Source organism: Siphateles boraxobius, unplaced genomic scaffold (assembly GCF_051911475.1).
Source record: "Siphateles boraxobius isolate OS27281-9 unplaced genomic scaffold, OSU_SipBor_1 143, whole genome shotgun sequence".
NCBI lineage: Eukaryota > Metazoa > Chordata > Actinopteri > Cypriniformes > Leuciscidae > Siphateles > Siphateles boraxobius.
This window is the reverse complement of record NW_027508748.1, coordinates 972,501-994,954: the sequence shown is the minus strand read 5'-3', so window position 1 is coordinate 994,954 and position 22,454 is coordinate 972,501. Positions and strand designations below refer to the sequence as shown.

Here is a 22,454-nt window from a genome sequence, read left to right as displayed (position 1 = left end):
GAACTACTTCATACAAAATCACCAAAATGAGCTGATTCAAACATAAATGAGACTTCAAACATGATTTATGTTATGAATTATACATGTTCATTAAAATGCTTTAGGCCACTGTGAACATGGTTCACACAGACTTACAGACACAATGTCTTACATAAGACATTTTAGACAATGAAAGGAGCAAGAATTATGATGATATATTTAAACAGATTAACTTCTTGCTGAAAAGAGATCAGTTTTGATCGTTGATTTCTACATGATTTCATGAGTCTGGTCGCAATTTAGCGAAAAAATGACAATTTCTCCTTTAGCCATTCTTCGGTCAGGTCGTCCGGATTACGAACCTCAAAAATCTGCAGACAAAAGATTTATTGCTTTTATGAATCCGTTTCAACAGCAATTCAATCAGACAAAAGTGTACAAAAAAAATGCTTTTATTCATAATAATAATAATTGTAATTGTGTTAAGTAATAGTTTATTAACATAACATATGCATTCATATAGAATTAAGTGATGGGTTAATTTTTTTCATAATTTTCAAATGCATCTCATACAGTCCGGTGAAAGAGCTAGAGATTCTGTTTTATCATTGTGTATTTAACGGATTACAATTCAGACATCTTAAATTAATGACAAAAAGCTGAGCTCAGTGAAGTGAAATTATTGCATAGCTGAGATTTATGCAGAAACACGCAGGCTGTTGATGAGATGTATTAAGTATGAGCACTTTACCTTGGTGAGATCTGCGGACTGAACCAGTCTGTTCTTGCTGCCCGCGTACATCATCTGTTGCTCGGGTTTACAGCCTGTGAGAGTTCAGACACAGCCAAAAGATTCAGCAGCAACTCCAATGGAAATCATGAGCATAAAATATAAAGCACATACACTATTATACTGATATAATAGTATCATTATATCAAACCAGCTGGTTTATCAGCACAGAAATCTTTACTCACCCACAGGACTAGAGAAGATGAAGCAGAGCGGATACGACACGCGTCCGTCACCGTGGGTCAGTTTATAACTGTACACAATATACGTGCACTGAGTTAAAGAAACAACACAGATAGTGAACACATCAGGGTTATTTTCACATCAAGATTTTTGATCAACATTTTGTCTATTTAAACAGGGAAAAATGTAAGTAAACGTCAGTAAATTATGGAGTGCCTCAAGGCTCTGTGTTCGGCCCCCTGCTGTTTTCAATATATATGCTGCCACTTGGTAATATAATAAGAAAACATGGAATTAGTTTACACTGTTATGCCAATGATACTCAGTTATATATTTCATCATGATCGGATGAAATCTCTAAATTATCCAAGTTGAAAGAGTGTGTTAAAGATATTAAATATTGGATGACCTGTATTTTTCTTCTATTAAATTCAGATAAGACTGGGTTATTATTTATTAGACCAAAAACCTATACACAGAATCTCTTGGAATATAATGTGCATTTAGAAGGATGTACCGTAGCTTCATCCTCTACAGCTGAAGACCTGGGAGTTATATTAGACAGCAACTTGTCTTTCGAAAATCATATTTCATGTGTTACAAAAACAGCCTTTTTCCACCTCAGAAACATTGCTAAGCTACAGATAATCTGTTTCTGAAGCAGAAAAGTTAGTCCATGCATTCATGACCTCGAGACTGGATTACTGTAATGCATTACTAACTGGTTGTCCTGCATCCTCAATAAACAAGCTTTTGCTAACATTCCCATTAAGTTATGAAAATTTTGTTTCTAAACATTACTTTTTTTAATAGGCTTTGAAAGAGCTTTGTCATAATTTTAGCAGAAGTTCTGAGAACCGAGTTCCCTGTTATGTTATCACAATCAGTTTTTGTTTTAGGTTTTAGTGTCTATGACAATGTCAAGATTCATCAAGCTCAAATGGTGAAAGAATGGTTGTGAGGAGCATGAAGAATAATTTTCACACATGAATCAGGCGGAAGACCAGATCTTAAATTCAGGGAAAGTCTATGGGATGTGCTGGAGGAGACTTTACAGAGTGCTGGACTCTTGCATTTCTAAACAAGATCTTGACCAAAACGGTATGCACCTCTTGATGAAAGTAAATGTTGTGATGTTATGAGCCTAGAATCTGAGCCTGATGAATCTTGGCTTTGTCCTCCTGGAATACGACCATGGTTCTTCCAACATGGTTGTTTAAGAAATGAAAATCTAAACACTCCATTAATTCAGAACTGTTGCCAATAACATGCTAGAAATATAATAATCAATGCAATAATGATCCAATCATAGACTCTTAAGCATTTGTCTATTTAAATTCAAACTGACTATTTTTTTGGCCGTGCAGTGTATGGTTTTAGTTAACTAAAATAATAACCCTAAAGACATCTGAACATGTCATTTGCTGTGGCACTTGTAAGGATATCGTGGCTGACGCTCTGGAAGTTCTTCTCTGAGTTCATCCAGAGAGATATTCTGAAACACACACACACACACACACACACACATACACAGAGTTTAACAGAGGGATGACCTTTAACCTCATGACTCTCGGAGCATCACACACACACACACACACACACAGAAAATACTAACCTCATATTCTTCCTCCAGGATGACCAGCTGTTTCTCCATATCGATCTTCACTAAAGAAAACATGCGTTAAAAGACTGTCTTACAAATACCAGCCCAGTTAAACTGCTTCGGTGTGAGAAGAGGTGCATTTATTTCCACACAGACAAACAACACACATGTTTGTTTCCCTGTGAAACTCACTCAGAATGGCTGCGTTGCTCGTCTCCTTGCGAAAGCGAAACTTCTTGAGCTTCTCCTGCAGACTGACGTCCACCTCGCACACGACTAGAGAACTCGACTGATGAAACATGACCAATGTATTCATAACTCCGATGGTTAAAATCACTACAATCACTCTATAACATTTTGCTAACATTCCCGTTAAGTTATGAAAATGTTATTTCTGAATGTTCTCTGAATGCTTCAAACATCAAGTTTTATTCCATTTAGTCATTTTGCACACATTTTTGGAATGTTACTTTGGAATGTTCTTAACGTTAATAAACATTTTTCATAACAGGAACATTAGCCAAAGTTAGAAAGTTCCCTTTTAGCTGGGTTAACGCCATTATAACTTCTTGTGTAAGAGATTGAGGACAGGAAGTGTTGTTTTGCTCTGCTGCTGTAATTCGTTGCTTCCTCTTTAAACAAAATGATCATATATCATAAAGTGAATCTACAGCAACTCACGATACTTTGAGACTCATGCACATTATTGATCAAATTAGATCTAACAGAAGCATCGATGAGATGCGTCTTACCATCCTGCAGCTCTGCGGTTCCTCTTTTGGGTTCTTGTGACAGGATGCTGAAGACGCTTTCTGAGGGATTTGACGTCAAACTCACCGTCTTCTGGTTTTTTGAAGAATGACAGATTATTTGCAACTGAATTGCTAAAATGAGATTCACAAATATGGTTATTTATTTCAGATTTTTTACAAAGACCAAAATGTTGAGCTGAAATGATTGTTGTGTGGTTGATTTTTCTCAGTTCTACATTCACAGCAGTTCCAGCCCCTCCAGCAGGGGGCAGCACTGATCCGAATCACTAGTGCACTGTTAGAAATAACATGTATGCAGCATACAACAATGCATGTTTACTCATAACACACATTTAACTCAGATGCATCTAGTTCAAAAATAAAAAGTTATTTAGATGTAATTTTGTCAAAAAATATTGATGTGTGCTGCATCTCAATACTAGTTTTACTTGATCTTAGTGCTGCGTTAGACACTATAATAATAATAATAAGAAGAATAACTTTATTCTTATATAGCGCCTTTAAAGCAGCTTCTCAAGGCGCTTTACATTATAAAACAAGCAAATTAAAAATAATACACTCAGAGGAAAAATAAAATAAACAAAAATAAAATACAATAAAATAAAAGTCAAGTAAAAGCTAACCTAAAAAAATGCGTTTTCAATAAAGATTTGAAATTACTTAAAGACTTTGCGTCTCTAATTTTTGGAGGGAGAGCATTCCAAAGTCTAGGAGCATAGTATGAGAAAGCCTTGTCCCCTACAGTACGCAACCGAGTCTGTGGGACTGCCAATAGACCACCTTGCGAAGAGCGTAAATGACGCTTGGGTGTGTATAAAGTTAAAAGCGCAGACAAATACTGCGGTGCCAGACCATGCAGTGCCTTATATGTGAGCATAAGGATTTTAAAGTCAACTCAGAACCTGACCGGGAGCAAGTGCAAAGACTTTAAAATCGGTGTAATATGCTAATTTCTTCTGATTCCAGTCAAGATCCTAGCAGCAGAATTTTGCACACATTGTAATTTGTTCAGTGCGGTTTTAGGAACCCCAGCAAGAAGTGCATTGCAGTAGTCAATGCGATAAAAAACTAAAGTATTAATAAGCCTTTCAGTCACCGAGAGGGGTAACATAGAGCGGAGTCTGGCAATATTTCTGAGATGAAAAAAAGAGTGCTTAACAATGTACCGCACATGAGAGTCAAAGGACAGACTAGAATCAAATATAACTCCCATATTTTTTAACTTAGTCTGCGCCTCCACATCAGAGCCATCTATGTTCAAAATTAGTGAACCAGCCTTACGAACCTGATGAGGAGTGCCAATAAGCAAGAACTCAGTCTTATCACTATTGAGACACAAGAAATTTTGAGACATCCATGTTTTTATCTCAGAAATACAATGTGTTAAAAAACTATGGATCATGACACACTCTTAGATCGACTTCAAAATTACACTGGTATTCAGGCACAGGCATTAAGGTGATGTAGATTGTACCTATCAAACCATTACCATTTTGTCCATTTAAAATGGAAATTATCCAAGTTAACGTCAATAAATTATGGAGTGCCTCAAGGCTCTGTGTTCGGCCCTCTGCTGTTTTCAATATGCAAGCTACCGGTTGTAAATATTATAAGAAAACATGGAATTAGTTCCCACTGTTATCCCAGTGATACTCAGTTATATATTTCATCATGATCAGATGAAATCTCTAAATTATCCAAGTTAACAGACTGTGTAAAAGATATTAAATATTGTATGACCTGTAATTTTCTTCTATTAGAAATAGATTCTTCTATTTCTTCTATTATTCTATAGAGCTGGAGAGCTGCAACTTTGACAATTTTTGTCTTGGTTTACTCTTATTCCATATAAATGAACTAAGCCATCCAGTTAATTCCTTTGCTCTTTTATTTGGCAATAAGATTTGTATCATCTGTAATGGGTAAAGAAGCATTGGCATTATATTCAAAATTTTCCGAGCCAGGAAAGAGGGAGATCTGACCATTTAATTAAATCGTAGGGGATTTTATCAAGCAATGGGCATAAAAGTTAGGCTATAATAAAAGTCTGACACTTTAAGCGGAAAGGAAGTAATTGCCTTTATCTTTATCTAACAAGTAGACTGACAGACTGAGCGAGTGCATAGAGAGAGAGAGAGAGAGAGAGAGAGAGAGAGAGAGAGGATTAAGTTCACCTTTATTATTACAATTGACTTGCAATTATTACAAAAGATTTACAAAAAAAAACATAATTACACTTTCTTTCCATTTTTTTAAACCTCAAAACCAATTCATTATCATACAGTGTACATAATACTTCATTTATTCCCCATAATTCTATAAACTTTGGTAGAGATTCCACCAACTTGTAGTATGTACTCCAGCCTCAATCGAGAAGCTACCAAATCTAAACACTTCGGCACAGCGCTTATTGACCTTTCCCCAACAGTCGGGTTTTCCTTGTCTTCCAAACAGCCAATTTTGCAGTGCCAGCAAAAGAATTAATTAAAACCGACACATTTTTCTTTTGAAATGAATACTTTGGCCTGAAAATGAACAACTGAAAGACAAATCTTCACCCAAGGACTAAAAACAATTACTTAAAAAATCAAAAAGATTACCGAATCGTGAACACTGCACAAAGAGATGAACAGTTGACTCTGTATCAGAACAAAAGGGGTAACCCACCCCAACACTAGGACAGAGGTGTACTTCAGGTGCGCATGGTGACCAGAGGCGATTGCCTGAAATTTATGATATTAGATATTCATACCTGAAATTAGACTACATAGCCTATAATAAAAGATAATGAATATCAAACCTGAACCAAACACATTTTTATATAAAATGATATATTTCCCCACCCACTCCTCCCGGGACCTGCAGAGACGTTTTTGCTTTTTAGCGGCGTGTTGGCGTTCCGGTACACCAGCATGTCAACGAAACGAATTAATGAAAATTAGCTTATCAATGCATATCTAAATTCGCACCTACGGTATCTTTGTAGAACTTCAAATAAAAGAAAGAAAAAACGATTATTCAGCCAATGAGCAGCCGGCGGGGCTCAACCTCCACGGATAGTTTTTAATGTTTTATCAGATTTTGCTTTAGTATAATTTTCGGGACAATTAGGGCCGGATTCGGGATTCGGAACAACAGCTTAGATTTCGGGACCGTCCCGAAAGGTCATCCCAGGTGCACATGTCTGTTAGCTATTGGCCAATGTACAGTCCTCTACTGGAGTCACGGGTCCGCTTGATCGGACATTTGTACAGCGTACGCCAGCAGCCTTTAGGGGAAAAGTCTGATCCAAAGAACTGTGTCCATCTTTACTTGTTGAAGAACTCCATTCAAAAATTGCATGTTGGAGACTTTGACACACGTCAAATAAAGAGATTTCTTTCCAGCAGAATCAAAACTTTCCAAAACTGGTGTTTTCAGAGTCAGTAGCATAAACTTCCAGTCTTCCACAGCCGCGCGTACAATGACTACGTTTACAAGCAACCAATATTCGGGTTATGGTCGGGTTAAGGTCACTATTCGGGTTTCTGAAACATTAGGAATAACCCGTTTAAATGCGTGATCAGAGATAGTTTCTCCTGTATACATGGAATTGCAATATCCCGCTGTAAACGGCGACGCACGGTTAGCGTCTGGACGTACGGACAACCTTAAGACGCAATATGCGTAATTTCCGATTCTTCTTCCTGTATCCAAAGACAACAGCAGCAGCAGCAGCGGCACGCGGATAATGAATAGGTTCGGGGCAGATAGCGATCGCCTTTGTTTGTACTTTAGTGCTGGTACTGACCTCGCTCCAAAAGTATGCTGTGCTGCGTCTCGCCATGTTTACTCCCGGTAGCCTATACTGCACGCGGGTTTTTGTATGCGCCGAAAAGTTCCTCTACTCAAAAGACCAAGATTCCTTGCGAATAGAACATGCGCAGAACTCAAATCACTATTGGGATATGCCGATACGCGTTCACATGACAAAAAAATCGGGTTAGAAAAGGGGTACCCCAGGGATCATATCCGGGTTTTTAATATCCGAGATATGAGCATTTTCGTACATGGCCGTGCGCGACCGGGTTATTGCTAATATTCCGGTTTTGAACGGGTTATTGCCTGCATGTAAGCGTAGTCACTGACTGAGGGAAAACGATGACTATACCCCTCTACCCATTCATTTAGGACATCTGGGTCTTTCAAAAGAACTTGTTAATCAGTGCTCAAGTCCTTGAATACCTTGTAAAAAGCGGTTAGATTTCACACAATTTCTTTGGCTGAAGTCTTGCAAATGACTTCTCAGGATATGTCCAGCACTAACAGTCGTGCTCGCACATTTTCAGATGACAACAGTCTTGAAGATAAAAAGGAGTTAAAAAACAATGTCTCCTCTAACAACCAATGACCAGCAAGTGTATTAGATGATCTTGATACGATAAAAAAACAAATGCAATTGCATTAAAAACAAATGCTTGTCAAAACCCATTCCCCCTGCCCTCCTTAAAAGAACTGTTGTCCATCCAGGAAGAGTTTTTATTATACTAGAGTCTTTGAGCCGAAAAGTCATTATCCTGGACTTGATGTCCACCAAGCACTGCCCGCCTTCTTGTGCTGCAGATACAAAGCGGCTGATCGAATCCAGTGTTGTCCTGCTCCCAAACCTCCTCTTGATCCTTTGAATTAGTCCTGCAGGCGGCTGATGTACACACAGTTTATGACAAACATTAGAAGCCACTAAATTATTAGCGAGCGACCAAATCAATTACCCTGTAAAGTTAGAGAGAGAGAGGGAGCGAGAGAGCTCCAGTGTGTGTGTGGTGTGTGTGTGAGAGAGAGCTCCAGTTTGTGTGTGTGTGTGAGAGAGAGAGAGAGAGAGAGCTCCAGTGTGTGTGTGTGCGTGCGTGTGTGTGTGTGTGTGTGTGTGTGTGAGAGAGAGAGAGAGAGCTCCAGTTTGTGTGTGTGTGAGAGAGAGAGAGAGAGCTCCAGTGTGTGTGTGTGTGCGTGCGTGTGTGTGTGTGTGTGTGTGTGTGTGTGTGTGTGTGTGTGTGTGTGTGTGTGTGTGTGTGTGAGAGAGAGAGAGAGAGAGCTCCAGTTTGTGTGTGTGTGAGAGAGAGAGCTCCAGTGTGTGTGTGTGTGTGTGTGAGAGAGAGAGAGCTCCAGTTTGTGTGTGTGTGAGAGAGAGAGCTCCAGTGTGTGTGTGTGTGTGTGTGTGTGTGTGTGTGTGTGTGTGTGTGTGTGTGAGAGAGAGAGATCCAGTTTGTGTGTGTGTGTGTGTGTGTGAGAGAGAGAGAGAGAGAGAGAGAGAGAGAGAGAAAGAGCTCCAGTTTGTGTGTGTGTGTGTGTGTGTGTGTGTGTGTGTGTGTGTGTGTGTGTGTGTGTGTGTGTGTGTGTGTGTGTGAGAGAGAGAGAAAGAGCTCCAGTTTGTGTGTGTGTGTGTGTGAGAGAGAGCTCCATTGTGTGTGTGTGAGAGAGAGAGCTCCAGTGTGTGTGTGTGTGAGAGAGAGAGAGACAGAGAGCTCCAGTGTGTGTGTGTGTGTGTGTGTGTGTGTGTGTGTGTGTGTGTGTGTGTGTGTGACAGACAGAGAGCCCCAGTGTGTGTGTATGAGAGAGCGAGAGAGAGCTCCAGTGTGTGTGTTTATGTGTGTGTGTGTGTGTGTGTGTGTGTGTGTGTGTGTGTGTGTGTGTGTGTGTGTGTGAGAGAGAGAGAGCGCGCTCCAGTGTGTGTGTGTGTTTGTGTGTGAGAAAGAGAGAGAGCGCTCCAGTGTGTGTGTGTGTGTATGAGAGAGAGAGAGAGCGCTCCAGTGTGTGTGTATGTTTGTGTGTGAGAAAGAGAGAGAGCGCTCCAGTGTGTGTGAGAAAGAGAGAGAGAGAGAGATCCAGTGTGTGTGTGTGTGTATGTATGAGAGAGAGATAGAGCTCCAGTGTGTGTTTGTGTGTGTGTGAGAGAGAGAGAGAGAGAGAGAGAGAGAGAGAGCTCCTGTGTGTGTGTGTGAGAGAGAGAGAGAGAGAGAGAGAGAGAGAGCTCCAGTGTGTGTGTGTGTGTGTGTGAGAAAGAGAGAGAGAGAGAGAGAGAGTGAGTGAGTGAGTGAGCGAGCGAGCGCGCGCTGGTTCGGTCTGTCGTTCGGTAACGTTACAGTAGCTCCGGTGGTCTTCTTCAGGCCCGTTTGTGTTTCTCTATCACCGGAGTGTTTGCAAGCACATCTAACGCGTGTTGCTCAGTAAGTGTTTGTATGTGTGTTAGTGCAGTATGATTAATCTGTGTATGTGTGTGTGTTAGCTCCGGGGTTGTGTTGGTAGTGTGTGTTGGCGATGCTTCCCCTTATGAACTCTGTGTTACCGAGTGTAATGAAGAATCAGGTGTGTTATTGTTACACGGTGTGTTCGGGTGTTTATGTGTGTGAGTTTTCAGTCAGACTGGAGTTAGCATTAGCTTTAGCATCAGGCCTGTTAGCCGCGCTTCAGTGCTCAGTGTTTATTTCATTTCGGCTGTAATTAAGCATTTACAAACATACATCTTTAACGATAATCTTTATTTAATCATTCCGATTACTACGTGTGTGTTTGTTTTATTTCCTATGGCTTTAATAGCGATGTGTGTGATTGAAAGCTAACAGCGGCTATCGATACACCGCCGCCTCACATCCATATAATTCACATTCAGATTTCATATTAACTGGTTTTACCCGCTGTCCTAATGAATTTACCATAATATGAAATATCTGACTGCGTTTATCCCTCATCCGACATAATGTACTGATTTTACCCTGTTTGTCTGAATTTACACCTCATCTGGTATTTTACTGATTATACGCCCATCTGACAGAGTTTATCTCCTCCTGACTGTAACGTTACGTTATTTACTCTTCATTATGTGTGATTTTACCCTCACCTGTCTGAATGTGCCCCTCTTCTCACTCTACTCTTTTATTCTTCTTTTTAATATATATATATATATATATTTATATATATTTATATATATATAATTTTGCACCTCATGTGCCTGAAATTATCACTCTTCCACTACTTATTTACTGATATATTTTTCATTTACCCTGATTTTACACATCATCGTTGGGATTTTACCCTCTTTTGTCTGAATGTACTGTCTTATGACTGTTTACTCATTTTCCGCGTCTGTCTGATTTTACCCTCGTCTGGCTGATTTTACCCTCGTCCGTCTGATTTTACCCTCGTCTGGCTGATTTTACCCTCATCTGGCTGATTTTACCCTCGTCCGTCTGATTTCCCCCTTGTCTGACTGATTTCCCCCTTGTCTGGCTGATTTTATCCTCGTCTGTCGGATTTTATCCTCGTCTGTCTGATTTGATCCTCGTCTGTCTGATTTTACCCTCGTCTGTCTGATTTTATCCTCGTCTGTCTGATTTGATCCTCGTCTGTCTGATTTCACCCTCGTCTGTCTGATTTTACCCTTGTCTGTCTGATTTTACCCTCATCTCTCAGATTTTACCCTCGTCTTTCTGATTTTACCTTCGTCTCTCTGATTTTACCTTCGTCTGTCTGATTTTACCCTCGTCTGTCTGATTTTACCCTCGTCTCTCTGATTTTTACCTTCGTCTCTCTGATTTTACCTTCGTCTGGCTGATTTTACCCTCGTCTGTCTGATTTTACCCTCGACTGTCTGATTTTCCCCCCGCCTGATTGATTTTACCCTCGTCTGTCTGATTTTCCCCCCGCCTGACTGATTTTACCCTCGTCTGTCTGATTTTAGTCGTCTGTCTGATTTCCCCCCCGCCTGACTGATTTCCCCCTCGTCTGTCTGATTTTACCCTCGTCTGTCTAATTTCCCCCCCCGCCTGACTGATTTTACCCTCGTCTGTCTGTTTCCCCCACCCCCCACCCCCCCCGCCTGTCTGATTTTACCCTCGTCTGTCTGACTTTACAGTCATCTGTCTGATTTCCCCCCGTCTGACTGATTTTTCTCTTGTCTTTCTGATTTTACCCTCGTCTGGCTGATTTCCCCCCGTCTGACTGATTTTACTCTCGTCTTTCTGATTTTACCCTCGTCTGTCTGATATTCCCCTGATCTGGTTTTACACTGGTCTGACTGATCAGACCCTCAGACGAAATAGATTTTACTCTCGTCTGTCTGATTTTCCCCTCGTCTGTCTGATTTCCCCTCCTCTGTCTGATTTTACCCTCGTCTTTCTGATTTCCCCCGTCTGACTGATTTTACCCTAGTCTGACTGATTTTACCCTCTAATCAGACCCTCAGATGAAATAGATTTTACTATTGTCTGTCTGATTTTACTCTTGTCTGTCTGATTTCCCCTCGTCTCTGATTTTACCTTTTTCTGTGTGATTTTACCCTCGTCTGGCTGATTTTATCCTCGTCTGGTTGATTTTATCCTTGTCTGTCTGATCCCCCCCCCCCCCCCCCCGTCTGTCTGATCCCCCCCCCCCCCCCCGTCTGTCTGATTTCCCCCTCGTCTGTCTGATTTCCCCCTCGTCTGTCTGATTTCCCCCTCGTCTGTCTGATTTTACCCTCGTCTCTCTGATTTGACCCTCATCTCTCTGATTTGACCCTCGTCTGTCTGATTTGACCCTCGTCTGTCTGATTTTACCCCGTCTGTCTAATTTCCCTCGTCTGTCTGATTTTCCTTGTCTGTCTGATTTCCCCCTTGTCTGACTGATTTTACCCTCGTCTGGCTGATTTTACCCCGTCTCTCTGATTTCCCCCTCTTCTGTCTGATTTCCCCCTCTTCTGTCTGATTTCCCCCTCTTCTGTCTGATTTCCCCCTCTTCTGTCTGATCCCCCCCGTCTGGCTGATATCCCCCCCATCTGGCTGATTTTACCCCAGTCTGGCTGATTTTACCCTAGTCTGGCTGATTTTACCCCCGTCTGACTGATTTCCCCTCCCGTCTGGCTGATTTTACCCTCGTCTGGCTGATTTCCCCCTCGTCTGGCTGATTTTACCCTCGCCTGGCTGATTTTACCCTCGTCTGGCTGATTTTACCCCCGTCTGACGGATTCCCCCTCGTCTGTCTGATTTCCCCCTCGTCTGTCTGATTTCCCCCCTCGTCCGTCTGATCCCCCCCACCCCCCACCCCCCCCCGTCTGGCTGATTTTGCCCTCGTCTGGCTGATTTTACCCCGTCTCTCTGATTTCCCCCTCTTCTGTCTGATTTCCCCCTCTTCTGTCTGATCACCCCCCGTCTGGCTGATATCCCCCCCATCTGGCTGATTTTACCCTCGTCTGGCTGATTTTACCCCCGTCTGACTGATTTCCCCTCCCGTCTGGCTGATTTTACCCTCGTCTGTCTGATTTCCCCCTCGTCTGGCTGATTTTACCCTCGTCTGGCTGATTTTACCCCTGTCTGACTGATTCCCCCCCCCGTCTGTCTGATTTGACCCTCATCTGTCTGATTTCCCCCTCGTCTCTCTGATTTTACCCTTGTCTGTCTGATTTCCCCGTCGTCTGTCTTATTTCCCCCTCGTCTGTCTGATTCCCCCCCCCCGGCTGATTTTACCCTCATCTGGCTGATTTTACCCATCTCTCTGATTTCCCCCTCTTCTGTCTGATTTCCCCCTCTTCTGTCTGATTTCCCCCTCTTCTGTCTGATTTCCCCCTCGTCTGTCTGATTTTATCCTCGTCTGTCTGATTTTACCCTCGTCTGTCTGATTTCACCCTCGTCTGTCTGATTTCACCCTCGTCTGTCTGATTTCCCCCCCTCGTCTGTCTGATTCCCCCCCCCCCCCCCCTGTCTGGCTGATTTTACCCTTGTCTGTCTGATTTCACCCTCGTCTGTCTAATTTCCCTTGTCTGTCTGATTTCCCCCTTGTCAGACTGATTTTACCCTTGTCTGGCTGATTTCCCCCGTCTGGCTAATTTCCCCCGTCTGACTGATCCCCCCCCCCCCCCCCATCTGTCTGATTTCCCCCTCGTCTGTCTGATTTCCCCCTCGTCTGTCTGATTTCCCCCTCGTCTGTCTGATTTCCCCCTCGTCTGGCTGATTTTACCCTCGTCTGGCTGATTTTACCCCTGTCTGACTGATTCCCCCCCGTCTGTCTGATTTGACCCTCATCTGTCTGATTTCCCCCTCGTCTCTCTGATTTTACCCCGTCTGTCTGATTTCCCTCATCTGTCTGATTTCCCCCTTGTCTGACTGATTTTACCCTCGTCTGGCTGATTTTACCCTTGTCTGTCTGATTTCCCCGTCGTCTGTCTTATTTCCCCCTCGTCTGTCTGATTTCCCCCCCCCCCCGTCTGGCTGATTTTACCCTCATCTGGCTGATTTTACCCCATCTCTCTGATTTCCCCTTCTTCTGTCTGATTTCCCCCTCTTCTGTCTGATTTCCTCCTCGTCTGGCTGATTTTACCCTCGTCTGGCTGATTTTACCCTCGTCTGTCTGATTTTACCCTCGTCTGTCTGATTTCACCCTCGTCTGTCTGATTTCCCCCCCTCGTCTGTCTGATTCCCCCCCCCCTCCCCCGTCTGGCTGATTTTACCCTTTTCTGTCTGATTTCACCCTCGTCTGTCTAATTTCCCTTGTCTGTCTGATTTCCCCCTTGTCAGACTGATTTTACCCTCGTCTGGCTGATTTCCCCCGTCTGGCTAATTTCCCCCGTCTGACTGATCCCCCCCCCCCCCCATCTGACTGATTTCCCCCCCGTCTTCCCCTTCGTCTGGCTGATTTCACCCCCCCCTCGTCTGTCTGATTTCCCCCTCATCTGACTGATTCCTCCCCCCCCCCCCCCGTCTGGCTGATTTCCCCCTCGTCTGTCTGATTTATCCCCCCCCCCCCCCCCCGTGTGGCTGATTTTACCCTTGTCTGGCTGATTTCCCCCGTCTGGCTAATTTCCCCCGTCTGACTGATCCCAACCCCCCCCCCCCCCCCCATCTGACTGATTTCCCCCCTCCGTGTGGCTGACTTCCCCCCCGTCTTCCCCTTCGTCTGGCTGATTTCACCCCCCCCTCGTCTGGCTGATTTCACCCCCCCCTCGTCTGTCTGATTTCCCCCTCATCTGTCTGATTTCCCCCTCGTCTGACTGATTTTAACCCCGTCTGGCTGATTTTCCCCCCGTTTTCCCCTTCGTCTGGCTGATTTCCCCCTCGTCTCACTGATTTCCCCCTCGTCTGACTGATCCCCCCCCCCCCCCTCGTCTGTCTGATTTCCCCCTCGTCTGACTGATTTTACCCCCGTCTGCCTGATTTCCCCCCGTCTGGCTGATTTCCCCCGTCTGACTGATCCCCCCCCCCCCGTCTGGCTGATTTCCCCCTCTTCTGTCTGATTTCCCCCTCGTCTCACTGATTTACCCCTCGTCTCACTGATTTCCCCCACTTGTCTGCCTGGTTTCCCCTGTGCTGGGCCAGCTGGAGTTACTCTGAGCTGGATGTGAGAGTAGCGTGTGGGTCCAGATCCACTGTGGTAATGGCTGTAATCCTCCGCTGAGAGTTGCTGTGGTCTGCAGTACGGTGGGAATCTGATTATGTGGCAGCTCTGGTATAATCTGAGACAGAAAGAAAGATGCACGAGTCTCAGACGGGAACTATATATCAGACGGAACTATATATCGGCCACCATTACGGTTTCGGACAATAAATGTTTATTTTTTATGTTATCGTTACCTCGATAGGCCCGATATAATACAGATAATTAATGGATTATTTCCTTCAGCTGAGACATGATGGTTTTGATTTGCTTGAAATATGATTGGAATCATTTCAAAAAGGAAAATACAGTTCAGTGCAACATGTCCAGAGAAGTCTGTCATATAGGATGCATGAACATTTTAATTGTGTTTGGGTTTTTAATGGTTAGATTTTTGTTTTTGTAATCAGGCTCTCAAAAATTATAATTTTTTTTTAATTTAGCCAATTTATCAGTTATCGGAATTTCAAATATAAATAATTATCGGTATGACCAAAATTTACATATCGGTGCATCCCTAGTTTCAGTGTGCTTTATTTATAACACACGTGTTTTGTGTCTGCAGCTGCCGGCATCCGTGTACGTGAAGTGAAGATGCGCTAGAAGCGTAGCGTCTACGTTTCCTCACGGATCCTCCCCACCTGTAACCTTTGACCTCTGACCCCAAACGCCTGACCCCTGCCTCGGTGGCGTCCGCTGTGCTCCAGAATCATGTGAGGGGTTTCCAATGCATCTTTGAGTGGACTGGAGCACTGCCTGTAACCCCGCCCCATTTTATACAGACCCCGCCCCCTCCCCTAAGCCCCACCCCTGATTCGCAAGAAACTCGCCATGATGTTCCGGGACCAAGTGGGGATTTTGACAGACTGGTTTAAGAGCTGGAACGAGTGTGAACAGACGGTGGCGCTGTTGTCGTTGTTGAAGCGTGTTTCTCGGACACAGGCCCGGTTTCTGCACATCTGTCTGGACCACTGGCTGGCCGACTGCACAGAGATACACATACTAGAGGCAGAAGCCAACAATGCAGGTAAACATCATAATCCGCAAGGACTTGAGCTTGGGCTTCAGACTTGTATACTAATATTAAAGGGAAAGTTCATCCTAAAATATAATTAGTTAATTTACTATTGATCCACATGCTGGTCTTTTCCATACAGGAAAGTTTTATATAGCGCTTTTTACACCACAGATTGTTTCAAAACAGCTTTACAGAGATAACAGGAAAATAATGTAACAAATTTGTTTCGGCTGCACAGCAGATCTAGAAGAAAATAATGTGATAGTTCAGTGATGGTTCATTTCTGTTGTAAAAAAGTTATTCATTTATTTGTATATAGCAGCTGTGGAGAAAACAGTGATGTCATCCTCCAGCTCAGTTCTCATATAATGGTGTGTATGCAGGCAGATCAATAATATCACTGAATATTAAGTAAAAGAACTTAATATTCAAAATAACAGCACTTATTTAAAAAAGATATCGTTTGTGACATTATGAATGTTTTTACTGTCACTTTTGATTAATTTAATGCTTTCTTGCTGAATGAAAGTATTAATTTCTTTCTTTTTTTACTTGCACTGTCATTCGAATGTTTGGGGTATCATGGATTTTACAAAAATCAGAAGCACCCTGATTGTTTTCAACATTGCTAATAATCATAAATGTTTCTTGAGCATCAAATCATCATATTAAACTGATTTCAGAAGGATCATGTGACACTGAAGACTGGAGTAATGATGCTGAAAATTCAGCTTTGATCACAGGAATAAATTACATATTACTATATATTCACAGAAAACAGCTGATTTACATTTCATTGTTTTTACTGTATTTTTCCCCTAGTGTATTTAGCCTTGGTGAGCACAAGAGACTTATTTCTTCTTGAGTCAAATCAAGTCACATTTATTTATATAGTGCATTTTACAGTATAGATCGTTTCAAAGCAGCTTTACAGAGATAACAGGAAAATAATGCAAAAAAAGTTTGTTTCCAGAAGAAAAGAGCGTCACAGTCCAGCAAAAGTATGTTCAGTTCATGTTTGTTGCAAAAAAGTTATTAATTTAGTTAATTTATATATATATATATAGCCGCTCTATATATAACCATGATGCCATCGTCCAGCTCAGTTCAGTTCTTGTATAATAGTGTAATGAGTAATGTTTGGGTGAAAGGTCTCTTTAAAAGCGTCAAGTTTTGAACAGTTAAATATGAAAGCATCAGTAAAACTCTGATCTCCGTCTCTCTCTCTGTAGCCATCGTCAGTCAGTGGCAGCAGGAGCCGAAGGAGAAGGCCGTGTCCCTCCTGCTCTCCCATCTCCCCCTGCTTCAGCCACGCAACAGCGAGGCCAAGTGCGAGTACATGAACCTCCTGCAGAAGGTCCTGAGCCACACCATCGAGAGCAGCCTGTTCGTGGAGGAGAGCCGGCAGCTGCTGTCCTACGCCCTCATCCACCCCGCCACCACGCTCGACGACCGCAACTCTCTGGCCATGTGGCTCAATCACCTGGAGGAGCACCTGTCGAGCCGGCCGCCCCCCCCAGGCCCGTACCATCATGCCCGGCAGGGCTCCGACGAGTGGCCCTGCTCTGCCGAGTCCCTGGAGCCGGCGTACTCCTGGCAGGAGAAGCTGCCGTCCTGTAGCTCGCCGGCCGGCCAGAACGGGCACATGCCTTTCCCCGGCACGGGGGGCGTCACCTCGCCTGTCAACACAGGTAACCAGCATGTGCCCTTCTGGGGGGGGGATGTTTCAACCCAAGGTCTGGGTAAATATAGGACAGAACACGTGTTGGGTTCATTTTACCTAGCAAATTGGGTTATAATTATCATTATTTTTTTACTTCATCACCTCGCCTGTCAACACAGGTAACCAGTATGTGCCAGGGGGCATCGGATGCCCATTTTCCTCTAGTTGCTAAGATTCTTTAGGGTCTTAATACAAAGTTTGTGACATACTTTGGTTAAAATTCCTCAATGGTTGTGTAAAACAACATCCTTTTTACCTCCTCAAAAACAGCTTTGTTCATAACGACCCATACCCAGCCAAATGTGTTGTTTATTTAACCCAGCACACTGGATTGATTTGTTTTAACTTTTATAAAATAAAATAAAACTTCATACATGCATTAATGTTTATGGATTTACTTAAATCCTCTAAACTTTTTTTTACAAATGTAATTGTCTGTCGTCTGGTGCTGAGATGGTCATAGAGAATCAATAAAGTAGGCCTGTCGTGATCATGAAGTTTGTGCTGACTACGCTCTAAAAAACGCAATTTGAAGGTGTTTCAACCCAAGGGCTGGGTAAATGTATACATAAACGAATAAACTTAATATGACGCGATGCATATTTGTCAGTCTTACATAAATGAAACGATTAAAATGTATATAATAGTACTAAAAACCTGAATGCGTTTTAAATGCTCAGTAACCCGGGCTACATATTTGTAATCCAATAAATTTATTAAAGCAAAACTAGTAGAATCTTACTTGTCTTACAACTAGCCGTATTTAAAACATGTATATAGTTTTAATAGATTATATATGTATGTATATGTGTATATAGTGCTGGGCAACTATTAATAAATCCAAAATAGAAGTTGTTTCCATAATGTATATATAAATACACACATATGCATGTTTATATATTTAAGAAATATTTGCACGTATGTACTGTATATATATTTATACATAATTTATATTATATATAATTATAAATATTTTAAATTTAAATAACAAAATTTTCTTAAATGCATACATGCATGCATGTGTGTGTGTGTATATATATATATATATATATATAATATAATATAATGATTATACACAGTACACACACATGTATTATTTAAACACACACTTTTATTTTGGATGTGATTAATCGTTGCCCAGCACTATAAGTATGTGTGTGTGTGTGTATATGTATATATATATATATATATATATATATATATATATATATATATATCCCATTTATATGTCGCTCTCTATTTTGAATAATTGCTCAACAGGACTGCCTGGTCAGGTGCACCCAAACCCACTGAAGCCCTCGATGTCACTCACACCTGCCAATCAGCCAGCCTGCAGCTCTGATTGGCTGAGCCAGGAGGAGGCGTGTCAGGGCGTGTCCGGGGCAGAACACGCCCCCCTGTCGCCCCAGAGCAGCGTCGCCTCGTCAGGCAGCGAACAGACGGAGGATCAGAGCAACGCGCGCAACACGTTCCAGGAGGACGGGAGTGGAATGAAAGGTGACCACGCTGAGCTCACAACACCACTAATCACACTTCACCATATTCAGCGCTTTTCACAATACACATCATTTCAAAGCAGCTTCACAGAAAATGAGTCCACATTACAATTAAGAGTGATCTGGTATCTGTCTAAGTTATGTATTTCAGAAATGTACATGTACAAAATCACAGTTAGGCGAAAAAAGGTATTCATTTAAACAATGTAATAATTAGAGGGGGGCATAGATTAATTTTTTAAATCTACATTAATCTCACTGTAATCTTGGAATTAATCTAGATTAAAATGGCTCATTTGAATTCTGCCAAAGGCATTCAGAATATGTGTGCTACCCAACTAATGACTAAAAGTAAGTCTTTGAGAATAGTTCGCCTCGCGTAGGGATGTGAATTTCTGCCAAAAATGCCATTCGACAATAGAGGAGCAAAAGTCGAATATCGTTCAAAAAAACAAAACGCACACTCACAATGACAGAAAGGGAGGCCAATTTCATCTTTAGCGATTTGTCATCAAACAAACTGTTTATTAATTGAACAAGTAACATGTTTTCGTCATTTTTTAACATAGTAGGCTAATTGGAAGAAGAAAAAAACAGTAAGCACGACGTAGCTACAGTCCGTTTTTGCATCGCCAAACCAGATGCTCGTTAGATCAAAAAATAATGTCATATGTAATAATGATTTTATGTGAACCTGCCTTTACCGGCACTAGCCTCCTCCTTTTTAAACAAATTAGTTTCAATCAATGTAAACTACTCGTGTGACTATATGCCCCTGCACAATACACACACATTACCGCGGGATGGCGGGTGTTCATTTCATAAACTGTAGGTTACACAATGGTAGCTTATTTAACCTGTTAACCTTTGCCAGTGCGCCGACGCTCTGAAGAGTTTTTTTGTAGCCTATAAATTAATGTATATGTCCAACAAACGGATAATGTCAGAGGCTATTGTGGCGTAATAGCTAATCTGTTTGGTTGTAAAATGTATTACCTGAATGAAATGAAATCGAATGTATCGTCCTGTGGAATCATTCATTCACAGACATCATACGAAGATGTTCAACTAATAAATATCTTCATCGCTGGCAAAAATATGATGCATTTGTAGATTTGCTTTCACTAGACTAAACTGTAGATCCACGGCCACTTCATCCAACACTCTTGATGTTCTTAAATCTTCCTGTTACGAATCCGAGTCGAGTGTGACTGAACGCGCTTCAGACGATTCAGTGCGTCAGGAACTGAACAGATCATTCAGACTGATTCGCGAACCGATTTAGACAGATCTGCCAACTTGTTTGATGAAGTCTTTGAACAGAATCGACTCAAAAGAGTGATTCATTTGTAAATTGAGCATCACTCATGCGAATACAAGATACAGCGCGCTTGGAATAAACTCATTTAACAACATGTAATTGCATTAAAATAAAGTAACGAGAGGAACGTCGCCCAACGTAACGTGTAAAAAGTATACACCTTGTGTCCCTGACAGGAAAATACCCTGCTGTGCGATCTGTGACAGTAGGCGCCGGGGTCAATTATGTCAAATATACTAGGCTACACATGGAATTGCGCGAAAATATAACGATATTCGAAAAAGCTATTTTATGATCCCAACCCAACTTTGAGAATAGATTAACGGCAATATTTTTTTTATCGCCCGATAAGAGTCTCACGTTAAGGCAGCACGTTAACGCCGATAACGGCCCACCACTAGTAATAATTCAATGCAGCTCATTGAAGTAATGAATACTTGTTTGTTAACAAATGATTACGACATTTAGAAAAATGTAGCTCTAAATCTAAATCATGTTGATTTAGAGTTTGCGTCATCTGAATATATTTTGAGAAATGTGATTTCACGAGTTGCTTTGTGTGTCGTCCCTCCTCCAGACGTGCCGGCCTGGCTGAAGAGTCTGCGTCTGCACAAATACGCGTCGCTGTTTTCTCAGATGACGTATGAAGAGATGATGATTCTCACAGAGAAACACCTGGAGTCACAGGTAAGCTCCGCCCACACCAACACCTGATCAGCTCGAAGCCCCGCCCACCTCACGTTCACAATGCGAAGTGACTTGTGGAGGTTCTGATGCAATATAAGTCACGAATCATAAAAAAGTCCATGCCACGCTTGACATTCGCTGTGCCGCTTCATCAGACTCTGTTTTTTTCAGAACGTGACGAAGGGAGCGCGACATAAGATCGCTCTGAGCATACAGAAGCTTCGAGAACGGCAGAGCGTCCTGAAATCTCTTGAAAAGGTGAGTGTTTCAGCAACGATCTGCATTTGCGCTCTTTCACAGTCTTGAATTGTCTGCTCATCATAGGATGTGTTGTTGATTTCAGGATATTCTGGAAGGCGGGAACGTTCGGAATGCTTTGCAAGAGCTTCAGCAGATCATCATCACGCCAATCAAAGTCTATGCCCCGCCCACTGCGGCCCAGAAGGAGGTGGAGCCTGGAGTTGCACCTGTCGATAAAGCAGCCAATCCCGGCGAAGAGAAGGAAACCGAGGGCTTCCAGACCCACAATCCTCCAGCGTGTGATGGAGAGTCCTCGTCCGCTCCCATCTCTGACGGGGATATCGCGGGACAGTTCACGCGTGTGATGGGGAAAGGTGCACACACACAGACACACACACACACACACACACACACACACACACACACACACACACACACACACACACACACACATACACACACACACACACACACAGTTCAGGTTCACTGCGCTCAAAAATTATTTTTTTTACATGCATATTATACTTGCATATTAGCGATTTTAACTTGTTCTACATTCTAGACTTACGTAAACCTTGTTTATATTTTATTGTTTTCACAATTAACATATTCATGCTGATTATAAGGAATTTGAGTAAATAGTAAAAAAAAGAATAAAATATATTTTATTGAAAAAAAAATATATAATGGATGCCAATAATTAATTATAAACTGCCATGATGCAATTTTTTTGTGTATAGACTAGTGTATATATTTATAACATGTTCTTAATTTGTGTGTATTTTTATTACAGTGATCAGGTTCACTGCGCTCGAAAAAATGCATATATTAATTGCTTATGCATTTTAATTAGTTTGTTTGAACAAACTACTAAAATTTACGCGTATTTGACAGGCGTACACAAAAGAAACAAGTGAGAATGAGATTTGTGTAAATCTTTTTTAATTGCACAATAACCAGATTTATATACTAACTTAACTGTGCCTTAATGCAATTATTTAGTGTGTAGACCATTGATGAACTTGCTTTTTTTTAAACATGTTCTTAATTTGTGTCTTTATTTGTATTTTTTTAGGTTCTTGTGATTTCATTCTTCTTTTGTTGTTAACTTCAATAGTTACTTTAAATATATTTAGGCTGTTGCTATATATATATATATATAACTGGTGTTATGAATATTCATTGAAGGGCCGTAAAACATTTTAAATGGTTGATTAAATACCACAGTCTATTTTACTGTAAATAAACCCACAGTATTGAGTTTT

At 41.9% G+C, this 22,454-nt stretch overlaps 2 protein-coding genes and 1 long non-coding RNA gene across 6 annotated transcripts in view; 1 reads left to right on the top strand and 2 right to left on the bottom strand.

Annotated features, from left to right (window-relative positions):
• The window catches only part of LOC143738328 (uncharacterized), a 57,834-nt gene that overhangs the window by 33,856 nt on the left and 1,524 nt on the right, over nucleotides 1-22,454 (bottom strand). The gene's annotated exons all lie outside the window — the stretch shown is intronic.
• On the bottom strand, nucleotides 48-3,480 carry gmfg (glia maturation factor, gamma). Its single transcript, XM_077230435.1, has 7 exons — nucleotides 3,308-3,480; nucleotides 2,748-2,844; nucleotides 2,568-2,617; nucleotides 2,398-2,447; nucleotides 955-1,037; nucleotides 731-804; nucleotides 48-350 (listed from the first exon to the last, which is right to left on the bottom strand). Exons 1-7 carry the CDS (start codon nucleotides 3,308-3,310, stop codon nucleotides 279-281), a joined length of 429 nt encoding a protein of 142 aa, XP_077086550.1. The 5' UTR covers nucleotides 3,311-3,480; the 3' UTR covers nucleotides 48-278.
• Nucleotides 8,979-22,454, top strand: part of samd4b (sterile alpha motif domain containing 4B) — a 23,811-nt gene continuing 10,335 nt past the window's right edge. Inside the window, exons 1-7 of one of the 4 annotated variants that reach the window (XM_077230423.1) lie at nucleotides 8,979-9,531; nucleotides 15,270-15,731; nucleotides 16,955-17,413; nucleotides 18,706-18,942; nucleotides 20,840-20,949; nucleotides 21,121-21,207; nucleotides 21,293-21,563. In XM_077230423.1, coding sequence (XP_077086538.1) covers nucleotides 15,536-15,731; nucleotides 16,955-17,413; nucleotides 18,706-18,942; nucleotides 20,840-20,949; nucleotides 21,121-21,207; nucleotides 21,293-21,563 — 1,360 coding nt within the window. In that variant the 5' untranslated portion in view covers nucleotides 8,979-9,531; nucleotides 15,270-15,535. The other 3 variants (XM_077230424.1, XM_077230425.1, XM_077230426.1) reach the window with 3 other exon arrangements.